Source organism: Poecile atricapillus, chromosome Z (assembly GCF_030490865.1).
Source record: "Poecile atricapillus isolate bPoeAtr1 chromosome Z, bPoeAtr1.hap1, whole genome shotgun sequence".
NCBI lineage: Eukaryota > Metazoa > Chordata > Aves > Passeriformes > Paridae > Poecile > Poecile atricapillus.
The window spans coordinates 55,564,454-55,583,467 of NC_081289.1; the positions used below are offsets into that span (position 1 = coordinate 55,564,454).

Consider the following 19,014-nt stretch of genomic DNA (forward strand, 5'->3'; position numbering starts at 1 on the left):
CTACTTGAATTAGAAAGTGTTTCATCTAGGTGTACAGAACTGTTCTTTAATTCCACAGACAAGGATGCCCTCTAAACTAGAGACATGTCAAACTTTTGCACAATTATAAGTGAACACATGCTGAGTTTTCCAATTAAATTAAAATGAATAATTGAAAACATTGTACAAAACACCTGCTAGAAGGAAAGTCAAGAATTTATGTGAAAGGCTGTTGAACTTAATTTCTTATTTTTAAGATTTTCCATATATCAAATATTTGCAGTTTTGAAGATTGATGCTAGTATTATTGCGTTTCCCAGCCTAACTTGTCATTTTCACCACTGTCACCTGAATAAATACTCACAGTCAACATTTGCCTCTGCCTTCCATTAAAACTGAGAGAAGGAGAATTACGTGTTTTGCATCCAAGTATGAATCATTTTATTTCTTATTAAATTATCAGGAAAGTGTTTTCCTTTTGAATTGATATAATAATTAGTGAATTGTGCCTTATATTAATTTACACACACTTCATTCACCATTAATTTCCTCCTATTCTACTTTAGGTTCTTTTAAATTTTTTTAAAAGTTTTGTGTGTCAGCCAGAGACAAAAGTAATTCTTTTCATTCTGCCCTGGCATTTTTCTTCATTATTTTTGACAAATGTAAGCTGATCTTCTTAGACTTGTGGAATGCAACCAGTTCTATCAGATCTGTGGATGATAACAAAGATTGATAGTGCTCCATGTAATAGGCCACAGCATCACTGAAGGGCAATAACAAACGTTAGAAGAAACAGTCATTTAAGGTTATATTGAGAAATTGTCAACATTTTTATGCCAGTCACACAACAGTCACAATCAGTTTCTTGTGTTAATATATAGGAAACCTACCTTTTGACATAGATACTTTATAGTCTGTGAATTCTGACCGTTTGTTCACCATTCAGAATTACTCATTTGTAAGAGTGAAAAAAATTTTAATGCTGTAATTATCAAGAGAGAAAAACAGAAAAAGAGTAGTGTTTTGATATGTAAAAACATCATCACTTACCTTCTCTGCTGATTGGGCCGTACCAAAAAAGATTGGAATAAAAGCTAACCAAATTATGCAGGTTGTGTACATAGTAAATCCAATGGGTTTTGCTTCATTGAAGGTCTCTGGAACCCCTCTTGTTTTAATAGCATAAACAGTGCATGTGACCATCAAGAGAATACTATATCCAAGGGAACAAATGAGAGAAAGATCTGAAATGTCACATTTGAGAACTCCTCTGGCATTTTCTGGTTCAAGTGTCCTCTGCTCTCCATAGTCTACAATGGTGTGTGGTGGATCGATAGCGAACCAGATGAAGACTCCAATAAGCTGCAAGGATATGAGGCTGAAAGTGATCACCAGCTGAGAAGCTGGACTAATAAATTTGGGAGCTGTGACAGATTTTTTACCTTGTTCAAATATTCTGTGAATCCTGTTTGTTTTGGTAAGCAAGGCAGCATAGCTGAAACACATGCCAAGTCCTAAAAAGATCCTTCGAAATGAGCAGACCACCGTATCAGGAGCTGCAATCATTAAAAAAGTAATGGAGTAACAGAGAAAAATCCCAGTCAGGAGCACGTAACTGAGCTCCCGCCCAGAGGCCCTGACGATCGGTGTGTCATTGTACCGGACAAATGTCACAATCACAAAGGTGGTGGCAATTATACCGAGAATAGCTATGAAGACAGGCACGATGGCCCAAGGAGAATGCCACTCCAGTTTGATTATAGGGATAAGCTGGCAATCCGTACGGTTGGCATTTGGTCTTTTATTAATGGGACAGAGTTCACAGTTGAATTCATCCACCTGGTAATGGTACCCCTCACAGCGCTCACAGTGCCAGCAGCAGGGCACTCCCTTCACGGTTTTCTTTCTTTCCCCAGCTTTGCAGGGCAGGCTGCAGACAGATGCTGGATGAGTGTGCTCTCTGTTAGCCCACTGCATGTCTTCTACCTGTGGGTATAAAAAATTAATGAGACTTCTATTTTCCTTCATTTATAATATCCTAATCCTGGCCACAGGTTTGTCATAAATCACTGCATGCTGACAGCACAAATACAGTTTGCCATAATAAGAAACCTGTTTCTTTCCCTTGCACTGACTTTAAAAAAGTGTTAAACGATTGTGTCCAATAAATCATTCATGCCACAGGCTTGATGAGTGTCATTAGTTTCTATTTACCTCTTTATTGCTGACCAAATTGACATCTGTAAAGATATTTATTGACTCCAGGCTAGTTTAAAAGCAAAAAGTCCCATGCTCAGTGCTGTAAAAAGTTAATCGCATGCAAATATAAATCAGTAGTTCTCAAACATTTAATTACAAAATGAGTCTATTTTCAGAGTGAGCTTCAGAGCAATTTCTGGTACAGTAAGAAATAGATGAAAATCTCCATGCATCAGCCCTAGCAGAGCAAAGAGTGCCAGAAAAGAAAGATCTGCGATGCCACCCCTTCCACGAATGTGGATATTTTATACTTTTCCACCCTCAAAGCCTTGAAACGCATAAGTGTTGTGTTTACATTTCTAGAAGTTTAGAATAAGTCTATACTGCTTTCTGAATAATAATGGAAAAAGATGTCATGACTATTGCTTTAGTTCTTCTGATATAATAAATCCAGATATCCTTTTGTAGCGCAGAACAATGCAATCTTGTTTTAGAAATCCTAGCTTTCTCCACAGCAGCACATTAGCAAAATATGCTTTTTTTCATCCACTTATATATTCTTTCTGCATGCCCTGTAAATGAAATCTGAATAGGGAACTCTTGGATTTAAAGAATTTCCTACTTAAAATTATCACTCAGTTTGGTGGCAACTATCCTTAGTTATTGAACTGTCCTTATTGAAGCCCTGTTCTGCAGAGATAACTGTGAGTGAACCAGGGCTCTGGGTAGAGCAGAGACCCTGGTGGGCACCAGAACCAATCCTTGTGTCTCCAGACCCCACCTTTCATTCCTCTGTGAGGCGGTGTGCACTCCATGACAAAGCACTTTCCTTGATCTTGCCTATTAAGTACTTAGCACTTTTGTTTCATTTGGAGACTTTATTCATAAGCAGAACAGCAGTAACAAAACTTCAGGCGTCAGGAATGTTTTCAGTTCCTTCTGGAGGAGGACAGAATGAGGACAGCTTATAAAAGGGGGTAATTTTGGCCTGTAAAGTTTATTTTTTTCAGCAATTTTTCAATAGACTTGAGAGGAAATCACAATGTAGCATTGCTGGCCTTATTTGCCTTCCTCAGAGAGCCAAGGCACCAGTTACAGCAGTGTGTAGGGTGAATAAAGCAGCAACAAGCAGCCAGACTCCTCCTCTCTTCTGTGCCCCTTCGGTGTAGGACTTTGATGTTCTCCACTCCAAGGGATCACAGAGTAACAAGGAGACAAGAATTGCTCATAAAACCAGCTCTGTGAACCCTCAGTCACCCGAGGATTTCAGTGGGAGAGGATCCTGGATCCCCAGAAGTCAGCCAGATTTTATATCAAGGACAGTGATGACTACGCAAAGTACATCATCTGATGATTATGGAAAAACAAATAATTTAAGCAATTAGCTTCTTTAAAAGCACAATAACCCAATTTTTATGAAACAGCTTTGATAGAGCTTCAGCAGAGCACTTGATTTAATAGGAAAAAATTCACCACTATTACAATCTCCTTGTTTTAATCACTAAAATCCTAAAAATTCACATAACCTCTTATTGTTTAATCTACTAGACAAGAGAAAAAACATGCTATGATGAAGTCAACATGATAGTAAAGACAATTTGCCTTCACATTGCTGCTAGGAGAACAAATACAAGTTGTGATTTAGTCACAAACTACAACGAGGGCATGAGTAGGCTGTGGTCATTAATCCATATCTGTGGATAAATTTGGGATGACTGAGAAAATGACAGTATTACATATTGGCTAGATTATAGCACACAATACTGCATCACCAGGAGACAACACCAAACACCATATCCAACATAAACTAAGAATAGTATGGGCAGGCAATGTCTCATCCAGCAGAAAATCTGACAGGATAAAGCTTAGGTGTCCAATTTTTAAACATATTTGAATTAGCAAGGTGAGTTTATACCAGATCAGTATTTAATACCATGAGGCTACAGTGATTCTTATCTGTCATTAAACATCCTAAGGTCACATTTACTAGATTGTGAATCAATGGCTTAGATAAGTATAATACTTTTTTGTCTTTTAGAGCTTCTACCTTACTAAAAAAATATCTAAAATTAAAAAAAAAAAAAACACAAAAGAAAACAAAAAAAAACCCAACAAAAAATACCCTTTAATTTTACAGCTTTTTATAATTTCACATACTCCTGTCTTGACAGTATTTTAAGTGACTAAAAACATGTTTAAAATCTCTTTGTGGTTTGCAAAACATTAAAGTGGCTCAGGTTACCCTTCACATTGGCAAAAACTAATAAGTTCCTACTTCTGAAGCTAACTGGTAAAGATTCATATATATTTTTCACTCTGATACATGTTACACAAACTAAAAAATATATAATTTCCAGCATATAAAGTTATATAAAATTATGAATGTTGAAAAACTCACTGGATAAAGATTTTTTTCCCTAATGAATTTATAATGAATATAAGCACTACTAACTGGTTAGCAATAGAAAAAGTCAAATACAAATAGAATCTTAAAACATAAAACATTTTAAATCAATGTAGAAAATAACCGGAATGAATGGCTGGGGCAGGTGGATTTTACAAGGTATAAATCCTATGTTTTAAAATCTGGATTGTCTGGATTAATTTTCTAGGCAAAAAAAAACACATTTAGGGTGACCTAGATTTATAAAAAGGTTTAAAAAAATGTTATGAGCTCTTCTTGCTCATTAGTTTTTTATTTCATTTTTTATTTAAGAAGAAAAAGAAGATATAGTCCCAAGACACATTGGCCAGTGATTGAAATTGAAAATCCCTTCAAAATACTTGTATATCTGAGAAAATTCTGGCATTGTTGTATGATAACTCTGGAAGTTTGTGGAAAGATGGGATTCTCCCATGAACACAACCATCTGTCAGTTTATAGCTACTTTAACAAGCAATATGCAGCAGTAAGAACCAATCAGCAGAGCAAAGCTGTTCATTCTGAGGACTTGATGTTCACATTGGTCTGAACTTGAAATGAGAGTCTGCAGAAGGAGGTTTTATTGACCTAATTTTGACATAGCTCAATGGACTGAACAGTGGTAATCATTAATGAAGATTAACTGTGCTTCTGGAAAGCATATTATCTTTTCATTTCAGCCGAAAGCAACCCAGTTCACTTAGCCCAAGACCCACTCCACAATGAGCAAGTGTGCTAAATGTGAATAATTAGTAGATTCATTTCACAAGCTGACTCTTGACTGAAACCAAAATGTTCATGTGTGTATATCCTCAGGCTGCTACTTAGACAATACTGGAGTAGAGGCAGAGGATAGGGCAGGGGAAACTCTACCTCAGAGTGAGCATTGTGCTTTTATTACACTTGAACAGGTCTGTTAAGGGTTTCTGTATATGCAGACCTTAATAACTGAAAAGCCATGCTAATTCTGGTCTTCTGGTTCACTCCCAGTTGTCGACAACCTGCAGCAGTCTTTGCCTGTAATGTATTTTTGAGCTATTATTTCGCATAGTATAAAACTAATAAGCAAATGCAGTACAAAACATAATTACAATAGTCTTAAATCTCTATCAGTTTTTTCACTGATTGTATGTATCACAGTTTTCTAGTTTCTTGAACTTGTGCAGAAGATGTCATTACTTTTCTCTCTTTATGAGCTAGTACTGTTCATCCCACTTCTTCTCTGAGATTAACCATATACAATTAATCAGAGCAGGAACTGTTGAGAAGCTACAAAACAAAGGAGGATCATTTGAGAACACAGAACAAGGGCCAATTATAATTTCCAAAACTACAGAAAACCTGCAATAGTCAAGCTTTAAAGGGAGTTGCTGGATGCTCATCCTCTTCTGAAAATCGTAATTTTTTATGTAGACATAAACACTTAGGAGTGGAACATTCAAAAGTGCCAAGGGGAACTTGCTCAATATAGCTAATTAATTTAAACGAGAGTTAAGTGCCTTGTCTGTTTAACTGCTTTTGAAAATCCCACTATGCTTCCATCTGCAGTTTTCACAATATAAACACTTCGGAAGACTTGCCCTAAAGTGATCCAGAAGTTCAAATGTTACAAAACTAACTTCAAGGGATCTTAACTTTGGGCACACATTTCTAAAGAAGATTCTCATGTGGGAAAGAAACTGTCAAAGAGGCCAAAGTCAGACAAAAGAAACACAGAAGACAAGGTGCTTTTTGGCATTGAAAAAGGATTAAGTTCTGCATCTCTTCAGCTCTTACTGATTAAAATGTCTGAGTCTGCAGCATTCTTTATACTGCTCAGACCCGACCAAGGCTGAGCAGGTCTCAGATTGTTTAGTAGCTTTGGGTAAACATGGTTTCTGGAAGACTATTTTGTCACCTCATTTTCATGAGGTGCAAACCATACGTCCTCTAGATCCAGTTCACTACAGTATATTATGAAGCCAAGTTCATTGCTAAATGTATCTGACATCATCTAACTCAGCTGGACTGGGATAGCCTAGCTCTGTATCTATTATTAGCAATGGTTTATACATCATCACAATTTTATTTGAGTACCTTCTCTGAATTTGGAAAGTGTCTGATAGGTCGACGTGCTATCATGAAATACCTCACATTTCCCTAAGATGCAGTTCCATTTCCTACTATTCCAATACTTACCAGAGTGAAAACATCAGAAACACTTTGACAACATGTCTGTGGGACACGTATTCATTTTTCTATGAAATGCATCATGATACAAAAAGAGAATGGCTTCATTGATATTTTCAATGGACATAAAAATGATCTCTACATGAGATATCTGCCTGATGGGGCAGCAATTTGCTTTAATGTGCAGCATTAAGATTCACAGTTCACTAAACCATTAAAATACAGACAAAATGCCATTTTATATCAAAACCAAATAAACACCTCTGTCCTTCATGAACGTTACAAACATAATTCACTCTAATATCTAATAATAGAGCTAAAAAATTAATGATGTGAGAACCTGGCTAAAAGAATACAAGATTGACATGATGCAATATAAATAACACATTCACATTCCTGGAACCCACATTCTTCCAATAATCAGGCAACTCATTCATTTAGCAATGCCCTCAGCAACTGGAGGAGACTGATCAAAAATGCTATTAATGGGTCAAATATAATTTCTGAATTATGTGTCCAATATATATATACAAAACCACTCTGTTTCCCATTCCTAATTACCATGGAGAAACTTTTCACTTACTTAATTCAGCAACCCATGAACAGTACAAAGACACCTGGAAAACCTTCAGGGCGTTTTTCAGAGTACATCGCTTGGGTAATATTCAAATGTTTCTGATTATGCTATATTATCACTTGCAAGACTTTTCATTTCTCTTTCAAATCTTAGAGCCAGATACTCATTTAAAAAATAAAAAATGTTTAATTGTCTTATTGTAACAAATGAAATTATGTGATTTCTGGATAGAGAAATCCAAGTGGTAATTATAACAGTTGTGGGAGCCGACAGACATTTTATTTTGTAGTCAGTTTCAGAAGCATCAGGAGTCTTACACATAAATTCATATGACTTTTAGTAGATATTCAGATTCTTAGCTATAATAATGACAAAGAACTGAAATATCACCTCCAACTATCACTATGAGTTTTTCTTATTTTTGTCTCAAGCTTCTGGAAGTATTTACGTTCTGAAAAAAGGTCCATCATAGGAGCATAGCAAGTGAGTGAATGAAGGGAATTTAATCTAGTATTTAGGTTTCTTAATTATTTTATATATCTATTCTCACAGTTAAAGTCTTTAATGTACCTTGTCCAATCAAGTCATCTGAACCATTAAAGTCCAAAATTAAACTGAAACTGGTTCAACTGAAGGACTTCATTATGAGTCTAAATATAATGATCATTGCATTCCATCAGCCAGACAGACTTATCCCACTAGAGAAAAGCTGGGTATACTTACAGACTAAGCTTACAACTATTTAAGCAGGCATGTGCAGAAGGGAAATAAGTCAATGACAAAAAATACAATCTATATTAAAATAAAATAAAATAAAACAAAACTGATAATTACTCCAGATTGCCATGCCAGTATAAGATCACTATCATTACCAAATTTACCATAATAGCTATAAATTGTTTACATCATTCGCCCTATACAGATGTTTTCCCGAACAACTGAGAAACAACTGTTTTCCCGAACAACTTTCTGGAATTTTAGGCATAGATATTCTAAGAGTTCTGCAAAGAGCATGGAATTATATCTCTAGTTTTAACATGTACTGGTTGAAAAATAATGCAGTCTAATATCAGTTTGAGAAGGAGTCTGAGAAAATTGATGAGTATTAAAGGATCAGTCTGATTATGAGACAAATCATTTTTTCTTTTTTTTTTTTTTAAGATCAGAAATACAGGTTGTTGTAAGAATCCAGACGGAAGCTGATTTCTCCTAATTGTAAATCCACCTGTTCAAATTTCCTCCTAGGCAAACCATTTACCGCTCTCACAGGTTTCTTAAAGGAAAAACAATTAAACTTAGCATCATTTTTATTTGAATATTTACATTTGAACATTTACATTTTATTTGAATGTGTATGTATATATAATTCTTTTTATGCAAGTATGATATAAAATGTTCAGGAAGGAAGGAAGAAAGGAAGAAAGGAAGAAAGGGAGAAAGGAAGAAAGGAAGAAAGGAAGGAAGAAAGGAGATAGTAGTAGTGGTGCAGCTTTGTTCTCCAAGCCAAGACACAGCCCATATGACCCTGATACAGTCTGAGTCCATGACCTTGGGCAAATTTTTTAACTTTCTTGAAGTGGAGAGAAGCTGTCATATATACAGGTGTGGAGACACTTTCGTTGAAAATGTGAGTAAAAAGTTCAAATGAGACTATAACTGATGTCCATCTCTCAGGTTCAGAAGGGGTTTCGCCCAACAATTACTTATAGTTTAGAAAATTTGACTAAAACAACTTTTACTTTTAGAACTGAGAAATATGTTCTCAAAGAATCAATACCAAAAACATCATCATAATTCTGTGCTTTCTCAGCATGTCATAATCCTTCTTGTCATCTCCAGATTTTAGAACTTCAATATCACCAATCTCTGGAATTACTAAAATAATTGCATTTTATTGTTCTAAACTTATTAACAAGTCATTCATAGATAGGGAAAAATAATTATAGGGAAGGATGTTCCAAGGTAATACATAAAAATTAGAAAGAATGCTATAAAGATATAAAGACTCTTATGTTCATAAATAGAAAAGTTTAAATACTTGCCTTGCTTTATTAATGCAAATATGTTATTTAGTGGGCTGATACTGTAATTTTACCTCAAAGAAACCAACCCTACTAATTAAGTCATATAATTCATGAGTGCTGAATACTAAAAAGAGGAACATACTGTGTTAATCTAAAACGGGGAATAATTATACCATGGTATCACAATATACAGAGAGTGTTTATTAGTGCTATACAGTTTTAAAATGCTAGCATTTATATGACTTGGGATCTATCTTCCTTTTTTCTTTTTAGTTGGCTTTGGCTTTTCTGTTTTTTGTTTGGTGGGTTTTTTTGTTTTGGGTTTTTTTGTTGTTGTTGCTTTGTGGTTTTTGCTGTTTTGTTTGTTTGGTTGGTTTTGGTTGTTGTTGTTTGGGGTTTTTTTTACTTTTATTCTTCTCCTCATATGGTTTGGTTTCTTCTTGCAGAATTGCTGGCCCTAGCAGGTACTTGGTACAAACGTAGGAGGAGCTGCAAATTGCTTCAATTTGCCAAACAAGAAATATTAATGTGAATGGAATGCTTGGGAAACATCATTTTATTCTCAAATGCCTTGGGGAGTAGACAGCACAAAGTGCAATGATTAGCAGGTCATCAAGTAAACAGCTACTGCTACTTAGCTGTGTAACCATCAAATGGAATTTTACAGAAATTTAGTAGGCACTTCTATTCAATATAGGCAATTTATTTTTTCTTTACTGGAAGCATGAACCACAATTAATTTTCAAGCACTTGCGTCTGAAGATAGACTCTTTATTTACAAAGGAGACAAAAAATCACCCCCAACCAAAGAATCCAAACCAAAACACACCACCACAAAAATATCTTATTCTAGATAACACTGGCAGGCTTTAGATTTTTTGAAAGCTCTTTCAGTGGTCTACTTTCCATATTTTAAAAACATATAATTAGTACCAGTGTATCAAACTGAAAATCATGTTTCCAAAGTTATTCTTTATGCAGGCTACTTTCACATAGACAATCTCATTGCATATCCTTACCTAGAGGTCCTTGATGCCCTTACATGTCCCCAACGTGCACTTGAAGAGAATTTTATGAGCATTTATAAATAAAACTCATGATGTACACAGAGGGATTGAAGTCATTATGTGGTACCAAGAGCAGACTGTACCATAATTTTGCATATATAATTAAACAGATGTTTAAGAAAAAACTGGATGTGGCACTAAGTGACATGGTCTAGCTGACAAGATGGTGTTATGTCATAGGCTGGACTTCATGATCTCAAAGGTCTTTTCTGACTTAGATGATTTTGTGATTCTATGTTCACAAATACTCAAATTTAAAACAAACGAACTAACTAAAGTCCCCCAAAACTTGTCAGATTTAGATTTGAAATAAATGGGCTTTTGAGAGGAAATCTTCTGCCATCACACTTTTTTGTCAACTGATTGGTTTTGATCAGCCCTAGTACCAAGGCCATGTGAACCATAATGCTTGAAATACTTTTTTTCTTCCTGCAGTTGATCCTGCAGAAATAGCCTGCAAGCATACCTTAAAAAACAGTGCTTTGAGAAAAGAAAAGGAGCATAGTTCAGGCAAAGAGATTTTTATCACTTTCTTTGTGCCTGGAGAATCTCCTTGCTTCTGCCCAAGGCCCATCACTAGTTTAATAGCTTAGCTGCATTTCTTGATGAGAGTTTTAATACCCATAACAAACATGCTCCCTCCGAAATCCAGTTCCTTTAGCTACAGTTACCTAAGTTAGAGCTGGCTTGTCCCAAGCCCAGTGCTCCATAGCTACTGTATTTCCCTCCAATCTGTGACAGGTGCCTTTCAACCCCAATAGTCCCCAGATTCTTCCCCACTTCACAGCTCAGTGTACAGAAAAGATTCTTCCCAACTTCACACAGTTGTGTGACACAAGGGGTTCAGCACAGTTGCCATTTGAATTTAAAGGAATTTTATACAGATTTTTTTTTTTTTAATTTTAAGATGATATCAGTTCAAAAATCCCATTTTTTTCATGAAAAATATTCACCATGGCATGCTTTTAATTATTGAATTGGTTAGAGGTGAGTCTATCAAAACATGAGCTGTTGTACACAAATTCCTTCATGATGGGCAGTTAAACAAATGCACTGGGCTAGTTCTTCAGCTGATTTAGTTCAGCCCAATAAGTTTAGTACAATTATGCTAACAAGTTATTATTTCTTAAGGGGATGACCTGTCAGTTTTTGTTATCTTTAATTATTTTGAAATTAGAAATTAGCCAATCACACAAAGCCTCAGTTCAATATGAAGAAAAAAATGCTGGTAAGTTTAAGTTTTAATCCTCCCCCACTATTTTTGAATGGTTTAATCTTCTTCCTATTTCTTGTTCAGAGCAAAAGATGCTATGTACATGCAATGAAAAGTGAATGCTTCTGAATTCTATCAAAATTAATACCAACACATAGATAATACGATAATACATTATTTTTATTCCCACACTGCTCACAAACCAAGATGTCAATTGCACTAAGGGCTATACAAATCTACAAGAAAAAAATATGGTTTCAATCCCAAAGAATTCATAGTCAAACTGTAAGGTAAAGAAGAGCAGAGTATTGGCAGAATACAGAACAGACCTTCCTAAGACTAATCAAGAAAAACAGGTCAGCATGAGAGTCAGCAGCCATCTCAAACTGTCAAACAGGGGCTTTCTGAAGAAATTTTGCCTAAAAGGATTTTTAACTATGTAACTGAAAGAAGAAATCAGGGCAATTTTGTGTATTTACTGAGCTTTCCATCCAATCATATGTAACACTAAGAGCACAAAGGCATTGACTTCATCAGTGACCATGCAAAGAGCAACATAAAACAGAGCTGAAATATCCTGTGCATCTTAGCTTCTAAAAAATGATTCAGCAAAGTGAAGCACTTGAAATTTTGGGAAAAGTTGCCCTCACCTCAGCAACCTTCATTGGCTCTGACAGGGGAACAAACTCAGCTGAAATAAAGGGATCAAATTTATTTACTTGTCTCAAAAATAAGAGTCACTATACCTAAACAGTTCCTGACACATTTGTCCAACCTGTTTTTAGGAAAGAAAAGCTGTAGTATAATGTACTGAAACACATCAAACTCCTACACCAGGACTCAAAGTTTTCCCAGTTTAATGGCACATATCTTATTTTCCACCTCTTCTTCATGAAGAGTCAGATTTTTCCATGCTAAAGTTTTTGAATTTTCATTACTATATAAACAAAAGAAATCACACTAGCCCTTTTAACACAGTTTCATACAGGTAGCAAAATCACATACACAAAAAGCATGAAAGTCTGAACTAACTCAGAACAGGCAGAAAACAGACTGTATTTTACACTGAGATTTCCAGCAGCAGGGGAAGAGCTTTCACTGCCAAGTTTGTGCTGTTGTTTAGAATGAAGAGTCAATAATTAAATTTAAAATTCTGCAGAGAGACCTAGTGATCTGGCAGGAAGAAGAACAAGCATGAGGAAGAAGTTTAAGCTAGAGAAAATGCCACACAACATGTTTAGTCAGGGGGAAAAATCCAAGCCAAACCCAAAAATACTTCTTACTAAGGAAATAATGGTGAAGATTTTCAAAATGAGAGAAAGTGAGAGGGTTTCATATGGACTGAAAATATTGGGATTTATTTTATAATATATATAGAAGAACTGAGTACATAGAAAACTCTTGAGATTTTATGGGGAAGTATGGAGAATTTGCAAATGGGAAACCTAGTGCTTACATGCTGAAAAGGGAGGGAATGAAGAAGCCAGGGAATTATCAATCATTCATTTTGACTTGGGTTCCAAGAAAAATCCTGAAAGAAATAAACAAACACATTTCAAAAACACAAAGAAAACAAACAAGACAAGTAACAGCCAAAAGGGATCTGTCATCAATGAGCTGTCACATTTCCTTCAGTGAGAGGGTAACAGGCAATGTGGATGAGAGACAAGCAGCCAGGTGTCATTTATCTTAACATTAGAAAGATTTTTGACAACATCTCAAATTACACTCTCAGTCATAAGCAACCTAGTGAAACAGATTTAGCCCCTAAGGGCTAGGTGCAAATTGTATCAGAAAGCTGAGGAAAGATAAAAGTTGTAGTTGATTTACTGTCAGAAGGGAAGGGGATGGCACTGGGTGTGGTCTAGAAAGGTTTATTGCTTGTCTGCTACTATTCAATATTTGTAATAACCACTCATTCTGTCTGGATCATAAAATAGAGTATATGGTGATCAGATCTGGGCAGTAACACTGGAAAAGGCTGAAGCTATGCTGAAGGTCAGAATACTTATTCAAACGATACTGCAGTCTGAAAAAATGAAGCATACAGTTTAACAGGGACAACTAGCAGTACATTATGGGTCGGGAAGGACAGAGGTGGCAGCTCTTCAGAAGAAAAAGAGATCTCAGGGCTCCAGTAAATTGTGATACATTGAACCAATGTCATGCTCTTGCAAAAGGGGCAAATGCCAGATAAATGCAGATAGATACAACAGTCTTCCCCCTCTGCTCACCACTGATGACTACATGAAATTATGTTTCTCCTATACTCTGCACTAGTGAGACTGCAGTCAGAACACCTTCTGAAGGTTAGGTCATTGTGTTTCCCTTTAAAGGAGAATCAAATGGGGAGTCCAGACGAAATCTGCAAAGATCAGAAGCACGTCTAGAAAACACGATCTGTGTGACTAAATTGAACAAATTCCTCTTGTATAGCCTGAAGAAATAACATAGCCTAGGAGGTAAAACAACAGTCTTCAAGTACATGAAAAGAATGAGGATGTGCACGACGTACACTGAATAAAATAAGCTATAGGCTTAAATTACAGCAATAAGGAGTAAAGTTAGGTATTTAAAAGACACTTCAGTGAGATAAGAGTAGCTAAAAAGTGAAAGACAATGCCTTCAGAAGCTGCAAAAATCTTCACCCTTAAAACGACGTAAGTGTAGAAGATGTTAACTTTATCCAAGGACTAGAAAGTCTCTTCAGATCCCTTTAGCTGTCTTCTGTAACACAAAGGAAGATATCAAATACTAAATATTTTGAGAGCAAATAAAAATATTGTAACTAGGCTAAATAAATAGGAAAATAAAAGAATTTACTCTCTTAGCAGCTAAATTCTTTAGGCTGTCTTTTGTGATTTTACAGAATACCTGTTTAGGAAAAAACTATTTACAAGAATAAAGTAAACAAGAAATTGTAATGCTCCTACTTTTCCTATGTCTTGCATAATTAATGATGCATTTTAAATATTGTGCAGTAAATTGCTTTTGTTTACAGGAAAATGCTTCTCTAAGTTTTAGGGGAAGAAGGTCTCAGTAAAAGAAATCACCACTGCTGCAATAATAAACTGTTTCCCACATAAGGGAACTTAAATCAGTTTGGGATATATTAAGCATCTAGCATGAAAAAAAGAATTTCAAATTGGAGTCCTATATGTGAATGGAAAACAGGTAGAGAAGTTGTCCTTACCTAGTAAAGTGATGCACAACCTGAAGCAAAAGATCCTAAATAAATAACTGGGTTTATAACTCAATAAATCTTTCATGGATTCCTTCTAGAGCCCTTGTAAAGACATAGTCTTGTTTCACTCGCAAGACCAAGTATAGGAGTCTAGTTGATTGTGTGCCTCCTAGCACTTGCTCAAGGGATACAGGACATTGCCTCTGAGGGGATTATTAGCAGATCAAACCCACCAAACAAATGAAAATCAGAAAATTTTAGAAGTGATGCCCCAAGTCTGAATCACTTATGCAAAATCAATATTTACAGCTTACCTGCTCCAATAAGCCCACAGTGCTGGAGATTGTCCATCCTCCCAGGGCAACCCAGTATTTAATTATCCTCATCCTTAGAACCTTCCAGCATGTCTCCATTAGATATCTCCCACTGTAATTCAAAACCTTTACTTCTCCTAACAGCCAAATTAACTATGTCTAACAGTTTGTTCTTTTCCTGAATAATCCTTTCTGTATTGGAAGAGATTAACATAACAGCCCTCAGTGCAGATTTCTTCAGACTAAACAACCCTAGTTTGCTCAATCTTTCCCTAAAGGCATACTTTTAGATGGCTGATCATTATAATTGCTTGGAGCTGGACTCTCTCCAGCTACTTTACGTTTCCAAGTGAAGTCACAGTTCTGCTAAGGAGCTCACAGCACTAAGGAGAACAGATGAATTACATCACAAGTCTAGGAGCTCCTTGCTGCAATGGCCTCTGGTGATGCAAATCAGTTAACCATTCCAAAGCTATTGCTTAGCTTTATGCCTAAGTTTTCCATTAAAGGGGAGTTCACTTAAATTCCTGCAGTTACCAGAAAGAGCACTGCAACCCTCCTTTTTTGACCTAGTCATTTAAGTATATTTTATTGACATATCCAACACTAAATCTGTTTACTGCAAGCTAAGTTACAATTAAATTAAGTATGCATTCTTCATTCCCTGCCTTAAGATGTATTAACATCACCACTAGATCTAGTGATACCATTTTGGATATTCAGAAAATAATTAATTCCCTATCTTTAAATAATTTTTTTTTTAAATATTTGGGAATTTATCAGGATAAAAAGACCTGAATGAATATCAGATGACTATCCTAAAGTAATTAAAATAATATTAGTGCAAGATGAAGAGAATTGCAGCAAAGCGAACAGAAAAAAATAATCATAATGTTCTGCTAACTGCTGGTTATTCTCTTTCATTATATTAACCAATGAAGGCTTTTTTCATTTTCCATTTCATGTTTTTTAATTTAGTGGTAGACTTCAATTATATAACACAAATGAACAATAATTAATTTAATCTATAATTTTTTTTTAAGGACTTTTAAACGGCAGCTCAATTTTCAAATTACAAGACATATATGAATTTCAGGGTGGAGGGGAAGGAGAAGGGGGGAAGGGACTGGGGAAGAAACATGCTCATACTCTGGTTTCACCCTGGAACTTCACAAAAACAATTCCCTGCAGACTTGCTGAAACTACCTGCTCTACCAAGTGGCTGTTTGTCAGTGCTAAAATTCACATTAGCTTGTACCAGGGGAGTAGCTAACCCTGCTCTGAAGTCCCATACATGAATGCAAAACTCTCCAGGAGTTCCTTTAAAAGCTCCGGAATTTTTATTGTTCTATCACTTCACACTTTTTTTTACTGTGAAAGAGAAAAGAATATTTTAAAACATAAGTACTATGTCATTCCTTTCTCATTTGTTGAAAAAACAGGAGTACTCTTGGTCCTGTTGGTTATGCCTATTCAAAGAACAATTCATTCTAATCATACCACTTTTACAAAGGATGAACACAAAAAGCTCTAAAGTATCTACCACCCACTCAAGAATCCTGTGACAAATTCACAGCCAAACATACAACTGCAACTTCATGCTTCATCTGAGGAACCTGACTTTCACTCACCGTGACAAGGTAAGAAAAAAGTCACTATTCATCCTAACTCTCAAGCGGAGACTGTTTCACTGGCAATTTACTATCATTCTAATGAAGAAAAAATGGTTATTCCATTTCAGGATATTTTCTCAGCAGCTATCTTTTATCCATTTTATTTTTTGTTTTTTTGTTTGTTTTTCTCCAGAGAATCAATCAGGAAGTCTGTTTCATTGACGAGGAAAAAAGACTATTAGGACCAAAGAAGTGAAAAACTTCAGGAGGAAGACAAGTTGTCATTCTACTTGGGTTCTATTAAGGTCATTGGTTCTGGAATCCAGGTTCTGTTTTGATTTTCAGTCATGTCTAAAATAGCTTCTGTATAATCTGGCCACTTCTTAAAATCATTTAATGTTCTTTCAACATCTGTATTCAGCCTATTTCCTCTCCATTACAAAGCTTTTTATATCAATACAACCTGTAACCTTTCAATATCATAAAATCCCAATTTTATTCAATGGTTCTTGTATTTATTGTCTTGTCTCCACTTCTCATCTACTGTAGCCTGTTGACTTACTTTTTTAACCTAGAATTGATCCTTAGCAGATACAATTTTCATATTGACCTAAGACTCTAATAGTAGGGAAGAACAAATCCTGAGTCATACTACTTGATCAGTGCTAAGATGAGGACTAGTTTTGTGAAACCTAACTAGTCTAAAAACATTAATAGACTGTTCTATTTTATTCTACACAAGAAATAAAGGAATAAAGGAGCAGTGTAATTTTGAGAAGAATAAAAGAATTTTTGCTTGTCTCATTGAGTTTTAACCCAGCATCAACAATCTTCAGTCAGATAACATGGGTTTGTTAGAGTGAAAATTTGAACTCTAATGCCCTATTACATGCAGGCATAACACCCTGCAGACTGTATGATTGTCATATTTTGTTTATAGATATAATCATATACAACACTAAGTGCCTTGTGTATTTCACTGTTCTGTGTTCTTTTGTTAAACACAGGGCTTAGGTTCAGCATTTCAAAAACATCTATCAGTTATATAATAGCTACCACAGGAAAAAAAAGAGGCTTTCTGACTTTTTTTAATGAAAAATAGTGGCCTACAGCAAAGCTTGAAACTTATTTAATACAGTTATGGAAAACATCAGAAGTTTTTTGAGTCATTTTCTTTTACCATGTCACAAGAAAGGGAACTAATGCATTTTGAATCTGTAACTTCCAAAAATAATTAACTAATTTCAGTGTTGATGGCTTCCTTCAGTATTAGATACAAGACAAGAGGCTTAGAAAAAAAGAGAAATCAAATACTGATTCAAATCTCTTCAATATCTGGCTGCCTGAAGGGAAGCTCACTGTCTGTGTGAGGTTCCCAATTTTTACTAGTTCACCAATCACTGTGCTTAAGGCTGATGATGGTTATGGCTGTCTCTCTGATAGTTCATCACATCAGTGTAATTTTAATTTATAGTTTTCATCATAAATCAAGATCATTATGGAAAAATTCATGCCCCTGAGTCATTTATATCCTCAGTGCATATACTCCATAAATCTGAAAGCTTATGCATATTATTATTTCTAAGAGAACATTAGAAATCTGCTATTGTAGTATCTCTTTTTTATTTTAACAGAATTCTTGTGCTCTGGTGCAAAACAAAACAAAACAGAACATGCAAAAATCCCAAACCAAACAACAAAACTGTCTTTAAAATTCACTGTTTTCACCTGAAACAGTCCTGGGTTGAAATTAACCTGAAAGATCATCTAGTTCCAGCTCCTCTGCAGTGGGCAAGGATACGCTTTCACTGTGTTGAAACTCTGAGGTTGCTCAGAGCCCCATCCAACTTAGCTTTGAACAGCTCCAAGGAAACATGCAGGGTTTTTATGTGCTTTGGATTTTTAAGGAATAGTATCATATAAGTTGATATCTACTTGAACATTTTAACTGCATCAGCTAAATGTGTGATTTTGAAATCACCAATAATTGTGAAGACACATCAATCAAAATCACTAACATGGAAGAATATGGATTTATATCTACATATTTCTTCATATGGGGGTCTTTAAACACAGATTTTGGTAGAAAAAAAAATGTATAAGATTGAAATGTCATCTGAGATTGTTTCAAACTATTTAAAAATATGTGTTTTTTTTTTTTTTTAAAGTCAAATATTAGATTTAAAAATTCTTTAACCTATCAGCTTTTCTTTTTCCAGCTGGTATTTATCTTTAAAAATTGAGCATTTT

General features: G+C 35.3%; 1 protein-coding gene across 1 annotated transcript in view; it reads right to left on the reverse strand.

Annotated features, from left to right (window-relative positions):
* LOC131572874 (metabotropic glutamate receptor 8) overlaps positions 1 to 19,014 on the reverse strand; it is a 305,043-nt gene that overhangs the window by 39,501 nt on the left and 246,528 nt on the right. The window contains exon 8 of the mRNA XM_058826282.1: positions 1,033 to 1,968. Coding sequence (XP_058682265.1) covers positions 1,033 to 1,968 — 936 coding nt within the window. The remainder of the gene's footprint in view (positions 1 to 1,032; positions 1,969 to 19,014) is intronic.